Consider the following 7,675-nt stretch of genomic DNA (forward strand, 5'->3'; position numbering starts at 1 on the left):
TAGAAGCACAAGCACCTGCCTGGAAAGTATGAGGTCAAATGTTTCAGCCCCAGTAGCAAAACAAAACAAAAAACCCAAGCAAACAGAAAAAAATGAACCAAAACAAAATACCCTCATATTGGGATTATAGGTATGGACCATCACACCACCACATCTGGCTGCAAACCTAATACACTATGTCTGTTTTTGCAGATGAATTTTAAAATACATTCCTGATTATTTCCTTATAATACTGTCTGAAAAATATCTTAAATCTTTTTGATGTGTATTTCTGAATTGTCTTCCTAGAATATTGCATTAATTTATACTCCTAAAATTTGAATTTTGCATTTTAGATAGCACACTTTCAAATTTGTGTGGCTGTTAGAAACAAATAAATAATAATTTTTACCAGCTTGATAAGTGAGAAAAACTGTAAATTGCATTTGTTGAGCTTATTAAAAGTTTCATATGTGTGTTAGCTTTCTGATAATGTAGCAAATACCTGAGATTAACCAACAGAGGAGACATTTATTTTGGCTCACAGTTTTGGAAGTTTCAGTTGGTGATGTTTAGTCCTGTTGCTTTTGGGCCTGTGATTAGGCAGCACATCATGGTGTGAGTGTGTGGCTGAGCAAAGGGTGCACTAGATGGCATCTGGGAAGCATAGTCAGAAAAAAGATGAGGCCACAATCCCATAACCCCTTCAAGGATGCATCCACAATGACCTGAGTTTTCCCACTAGGCCCCATCTTTCCCCTTGAAAGTTTTACCACCTCCCAGTATCTCCGCAGGCTAGGGACCAACCTTTAACACTCACGCCTTAGCTCTAGGAATGTGCTTACTGACCTCAGTACAGATTCTTTTGTGATTTAATTATTTATGAAATGTATAATTTTTGGCTGAGATACATTTTACAGAGTTGCTTACCAAAATGGTGATTAGTTTACACTCAAGTATGTGTTTTTCTTTTTTTTTTTTTTCTGAGAGTTGTCTCTTGCTTTTTAAGATAACTTTTTTATTTTCAGGTAGGAATATTCACTTAAGTTTGAAGACAGAATGAAAGTTGCTGAAAGTGTTTCAGGGAGAAGGTATATAGATAACAGTTTAGGTTCTGCAGGAGATATAAATTTAAGTTGAAGGATATTGAGCCTCCAGGGCAGAACAAAAAGGGAGGGTGGGTATCGAGCTGCTAAGATAACTATTTCTGGTTCACTACTAAGCTCTGAGAGCACCATTCTTTCATTAGTCTCTTCAAAAAACACAAATAGTTAAGATTATTTTTGCTTTTGATCAATGTCTCCAAGACACATCTTCAGCAGAATAAAGAAAACGAATCAACAAAAAATTGACTATCAGATTAATTATTAATTTTAATTCAATAACCCTAGTAAACCGCATGAGCAAGTATGTAGTAGACTCATTAAATGATTGGTTACTTATGGAAGCTTCTTATGGAATTGTGCATACTTTGGGTTTTTTATTTCAGCTATGGGAGCCACTACCCAAATTATTTATAATAGCTTATTTGAGTCTGTTAAGGAGTGACATTTAATAAAAGTCTGTTGAATGAATATATAGATGAATGAATTCTAAGCATAGAGTTAGCTGTACTTGATCAAAGTAATGAATTTACATTAATCAGGCACAAGAAAGTCATAATTACCTTATGTTATGGTCATATATGAAATTTTTTTATTTTGTGAAATGATAAAACAAAAATTCACAACAAAATAGTAAGAGAATCACAATGGTTTATACACTATCATTATCTTTGAAATTAGTTACTCAGACTACATGACACTGGCAAAAAAGATTCTGTCCTGCAAGGAAGAAATAGTTATTTCTTTTCAGTGATCTAAAAGAAGCTAATACTATAAATGAAACGAAGTGACATGTTTATCAGGATATTTCTGAAACAACACAATAGGTAACTTGAAAACTCAAAATATATAGATGGAGTTATTTTAAGGGATAGAATTTTAGGATACACTTGAAATCCTCCTAGGAAATGTCATGAAGCTGAATCATTTATGAGTTAGCATTTTATTATTAGGATAATATTGCAAAATCTGATGACTTCTACTGCTACATGTTAAAAAGTTAATGAATTAGTTGAAGAAATTGATACCTGGTAAAGATGTGGAAGAAATTTTTCTATTTTTATTTTTTGGCACCAGGAATTGAACTCAGGACCTTGCACTTGTCAGGCAGGTACTTGTGCTGCTGAGCTATATCCCCAACACAATTTTTCTATCTTTTGGTGATTGGTAAATTATTTCATAATTTTAGTACTTGGAAATGGCATTATATTGTAAGATTCTTTTTTTTGGTCTTTTTCCTTTTTATTGGTACCGGGGATCGAACTCACAACTGCTTGCTTGCAAGGCAGGCGCTTATGCTGCTGAGCTAAATCTTCAGCCCCAAGATTCTTTTTTTTTTCCCTTGGTGTTGGGCATTGAATTTACAACCTCGTGTTTGCCAGGCAGACACTTATGCTGCTGAGCTAAATCCCTGGCCCTATATTGTAAGATTCTTACTGATTGTATTTGCCTGGTCAAATTGGTGACAGATCCTACGTCTGAATATGTTGCTATTTGTTTTGGTAGAAATTTATAATTTTTAATTAAGGATTATTAATCTGCATCTGAATACATGCATATAAATATTGCAGGTAACTGGAGGGAAGACGTCTGGGTCAAATTGAGAACTATGTTTCTGGGATAACAGAAACAACTCATTGGTTTGCAGGGCTCACTTTTATTTGTGGTGCTGGTTTCTCTTTCTAAGAGCGACCTTAAATGTTTACAGAGCTTGGGGAGCTGATATTTGTTATGGATTAGCAGGGTCCTATTCATCAAGTGGAAAGTCCCTTGTATACTGCGTGGCTCTGGTTGAAATAGATACCTGTCCTGCAGGGGATAGATGCCCTTGACTGGGCATGTTGCCTGAAAAGTCTGAGTTTGTGTTTATGTTTGTTTGCTACTGTATTGTCTCCTCCTTCCTCTCTTCCTCCCCTTTTCTTTTTTTTTTTTTTTTTTTTTTTGTGGTACTAGGGATTGAAACTAAGGCTTTGCACAAGCTAGGCAAACATTTTTACTACCGAGCTATACCTCCACCCCTTTAAATTTTTTGCTTTGAGGCAAGAGCTTGCTAAGTTCCCCAGGCTGGACCTGAACTTGCCACACTTTTGCCTCAGCCTCCTGAGTTGCTGGGGTTACGGGTGTAAGCTACCACACCTGGCCTGCTGTAAATTCTCCTGCAGGCTCTGGTATAGTGCACTGGATTGGATTACATCCCTTTGCACAGAACAGGGCTTCTGGTCTTTTTGCATCCTTTCCTCAAGGCCTGACAGGAGAACTGAAGAATCATACTGTTTCTTGTCCTGATTTTGTTGGTCATCACTTTTTTCTGCTGGCTTGCAGGAACTTTCATTCTCTTCTTCCATTGTTGCTGGTTCCTCTGCTTTAAGGTGTGTCTTGCTGAAGGGTGAATTGTTCTCACATAGACTTTTAAAGACAATTTCCTGGATCCCTGGTATTCCATCATCTTCTTTGGTCCTTGGGCCCTGGGTTTTTAGCTCTTCTTTGCTGACTTCATTTTTGGGGAGCTGTGTTGCCGTGAAGAAGTTATCCAGGCCACCTGGGACCTCTGCCTCCCAGGACTTTCTGTTTTTGCCTTTTGTTGTGGGCTTCTGTGACTCTTGGGGTCCACTGGGTTCCACAATTGCATCTGGGCTTTTGGTCCCTCTGCCCACTCTGGTGGGCTCTTCCTGTTCCTCTGGGAGGTTTACACTTTCTTCTCTGACTAATACCACCATTGCTTCCTGAGCCTCATTGCTCTCACCTGGTGCTCCATGCTTCTGGAGATCTGGATTACTATGGTAACCTCTTTGCAAAGACCCCTTGTGTGGGTGTGCCTGACTCTTGAAATCCCCTTGCATAGGTAGTTCACCTGTCTCTGAGCTGCTGTCACCTTCCTTTAGAATTAGATTCTTGGGAGTTGCATAAGACCCCTTGCTATTCAGTGCAATGGGGACCTCAGAGTCCTCTCCTGGGTAACCATCTGCCTCTCTAACTGGCTTGTCACAGGGCTGCATGGTCCTGCTATTTTCTCCTTCAGACTGCCTCTCAAGTGGACCTGACTCTTGGGTTCTTTCTGTTGCTACTGGTGTCCTTTTGGCAGCAGGGGCATTTTTGCTGTTCACAAGTTCTGGTGCTGTGTGTCTCACCTCAGTGTGTCTCACCTCTTCTCCTACGGCTGAGGTGCCTGTAGTTTCAGGGCAATTCTGATTTCTTTCTCCTGTGCTTAGATCTGGCGTCTCAGAATCTTTTTCTGCCTCTTTTTCTTTTGATGATCTTTGGAGTTCATGATACTTTCCATCTTGTGTTTGGGTATCCAAAACTGGAGGCTGAGTTTTCTTCTCATGTTCTTTTTGCTGTGATAGTCCATGTGCCTCAAGGCCTCTACTTTCTTCCCTTTCAGCTCTAATATCAGATGTTTCTGAAACATCTTTGCTACCACCTTCAACTGGTAAGTTCTTTATTTTATGTTCCAGTGCTGGTGATTGTTGGGTCTCAGATGTTTGACTACAATCTTCAGGCTCATCTCTATCTTTAATCTCAGTTGATGTCCTGTCAACATCCTTTCCTGGTTCTGGAGTCTCCAATATTCTATCATCCTCAGAATTAGCTGATTTCTGTGTCTGAGATGCTTTTCTTGCAGCAGCTTGTTCTAGTAGATCAGCATGCTCTGACCTGGGTTCATCTTCACCTTCCAGGGGTGGTTCTTGTGTTTTAGAGTGGGTTTTAATATTTTTTTCTGGTGCAGCTTCCTGATCTGGTGGTATCTGTGTTTCTTGTTGTAGTTTCAAGTTCTCTTCCTGTTCTTTAAATCTGTCACTTGTCTTATTACCACTTTGCCTCCTGACTAGGTTAGGTCCCTCTCTGGGGACTGACTTTTTAGAGTTGTTAGTCTGTTCTGATCTTGCTAATGATTTATTTGTCTTAATTTGGGCTCTCTTGTCTTCTGTTTCTTCTCCATCTTGGGTCACTTCTTGGCTCTGTTCATCTCCTTCTAAGTATTGTTTCTTAAGGTCCCTGGGCTCAGATGCTTCTTTCAGCAAGTTGTGAGTCTTGATGTCTTCCGGTGGATTCACTTTATTGTTTGTAACTGCTTCACTTTCTTCATGGCTGAGCTGGAATGATGATGTTACTTCTGAAGGAAGCAACATGTTTTCTTGAGTTGACAGAGTTCCCACTATTTGCTGATCAGTTCTTGTGATTCCCTGAAGATCTACATCATTTGGCTTCTCCTTTTCTGATTTATATACCTCTCTTGATTCTGAATTTAGTAATGATTGTATGTCAAGATAACAGAGGTTCAACAAACTGAAGATTGCAAGAACAAATTCATCAAAATTGATAGTGCCATCATTGTTAATATCCAGAAGATTCAGATGTCTTTCCACAGCATGAATGACATGTGGCTGCATGAAAACATAGTGAGAAATAGCTTATTTATATGTGGTCAAGTGTCCTGCATGAATACCTCCTAAGAGTCATTTTCCCCCAGTGGTAGGTATCAAACACAGATACTTACTCATGCTAGGCAAGTACTCTACCCCTGAGTTACATCCCAGCCTAAGAATCCTTTTTTTGATCCCATTCCTTATGATATATGGAATTTCTACAATCAGTAAGAATTTCTTAGTTCTTGGTGCCATTTTCACCAGAGGGCTATGACTAAGGTATATTTATAGCACTTGTGAGTTGTAATTAGATGCATAGTGGTTTATGACTCCACTCAAAAACCTACTTTGCTGAAGCAATAGTCCTAGTAATGAAAAGTTCATTTCCTCTGGGGAACTAAGTAACTACTAAGTAATATTTCTTATTAAAGAATAATATTTCTTATTAAATATAACTAAGTAATATTTCTTATTAAAGAAATAAGACTGAAAAATGTTTTTCAAAAGTCAGCAAGTGCTGAGAGCAGGCAACCAAGTATAAAATGCACAAAGATCACATAAACCTATCTTTCTTGGATTATGTTCAAGTGGCAGTAGGTGAAGAATTTCTAGAATTACTAGAACAACTCTATGAACACCTCACCTGAAGAAAGTTCCCAATCTCGCCCTGAAGGAGCTGTTTTAACTCTCTGCAGGTCAGCACTGCCTTGTCCTCATCTTCTTTGGCATACTTGTGGAATGCTTCGATTACACAGAAGACAGCTCTCAGGAGCCGAGGCATCTTTACAAACTCAGAGGTGACTGCGAACAAGAAGAAACACAGTTAATTTCCCAGCATAAGTCATTCAGGAGAGGAATACCAAGATTGTCTCTTTTTCTTCTTTTACCCTAATCCCATGTACATCAACTGCTGTCTTAGAATATTGTATCTGAACTCCAGGAGTAATTTAGTTTTGCACTGGACATTGTGGTGAGATGAGATCTATCACAAGTAAGCACACCACAGAAGGGACATTTTACCCTGCTCTGCAGTAAATAGCAATATTCGTGTATTCACAGAACATCTGATTGCAAGACTAGTGTGAAAAAAAGAAGAGCTCAAATGTAAGTACTGGAATGTGCAAATGAAACCAATCCAGGGAGATCAGTTCTTCTAGCATGTCTGCCTGCTTGCCTTCTGCCTTGGCTGAGTCTAATCTTCTATGCTAAGAAAAGAAATGAACTTGCTGCTAAAACAAAATGCAGACTCCTCAATTATTACTCATCATTTTTTTATTTTGAAGAGAATAAAACAAAACAAAACAAAGCAAAACAAAACAGAACAAAGCAGATCAGAGCAAAACATTGCAAATAACACAGTCATTACCCATCATTTCAGTGACTGTAGGATTTATATTTAATATAAAGTTGAGTCTTGTGTCTTATTAAATAAGACCCATGCCTATATCATCCAAATAGTTTATATTTTTTAACAAGGAAAATAAAGAAGTTCTGTAAGAATGCATTTTGAATGCCTGGATTCCCAGTTTAGTATTATGAACCGTGGCTTAGAGTGTATTTCTTCTGAAGCATTAATACAATCTCACATATAAGCAAAGCTGCAACTGAGATATTGAATATGCTCAAGCAGATAATCTATGAGACTTACCTGGTTCAGGAGTGAGAGCCAGCAGAATGTGTGGCAATGGGTTGTAAGCCTGAAGTACACACTGGAGCCTTTTATTGAGGTCCTAATTGCACAGTTAAGAAAGAGTCACCCTCTAGGTCTAATGATCTGATTCATCACCACCAGCCCTATGTCCCCTCCTTCTTGATTCCTGGTTTGTCTTATTTTTATTTCCTTTTTAAAGCAGTCTAATCCTTAGCTTCTGACTCATTGGAAGAATGGGCAAGGAAATTCTTTTTCATTTACTGACTTTCGCAGGTTATAGTTTAGAGACATCTTCTGGGCTTCAGAGTGCTGATTTTTCTTTTTTTTCTTTTTAACATGAGGATATAATTACATTTCCCTTTGACAAGTCATAGGGCTGGTAGAGACATCAGAAGTCATCTAATTCTGCCTGCAGGATGGCCTGCATTTGACCTAATCATGAGAGATGGGTGTCTAACATGTGTTTAAAAATAAAGGCTCCAGTTAGTCATTTGACAAAAGTGGAGATACCAGTTGATTCAGCTATTTTAATGCTGTTCTTCTTGCCCAGGTACAGCTAGAGGGGAAAAGTCTTG

At 38.5% G+C, this 7,675-nt stretch overlaps 1 protein-coding gene across 1 annotated transcript; it reads right to left on the reverse strand.

The window, feature by feature from the left end:
• Positions 1–2,408: 2,408 nt before the first annotated feature.
• On the reverse strand, positions 2,409–7,125 carry Tchhl1 (trichohyalin like 1). Its single transcript, XM_003478899.2, has 3 exons — positions 7,098–7,125; positions 6,093–6,250; positions 2,409–5,467 (listed from the first exon to the last, which is right to left on the reverse strand). The coding sequence occupies exons 2-3, from the start codon at positions 6,228–6,230 to the stop codon at positions 3,197–3,199; spliced, it is 2,409 nt and encodes an 802-aa protein (XP_003478947.2). The 5' UTR covers positions 6,231–6,250; positions 7,098–7,125; the 3' UTR covers positions 2,409–3,196.
• Positions 7,126–7,675: the final 550 nt, after the last annotated feature.

Source organism: Cavia porcellus, unplaced genomic scaffold, assembly GCF_034190915.1.
Source record: "Cavia porcellus strain 051 isolate PalLab524CR breed Dunkin Hartley unplaced genomic scaffold, mCavPor4.1 scaffold_1, whole genome shotgun sequence".
Taxonomy (NCBI): Eukaryota; Metazoa; Chordata; class Mammalia; order Rodentia; family Caviidae; genus Cavia; species Cavia porcellus.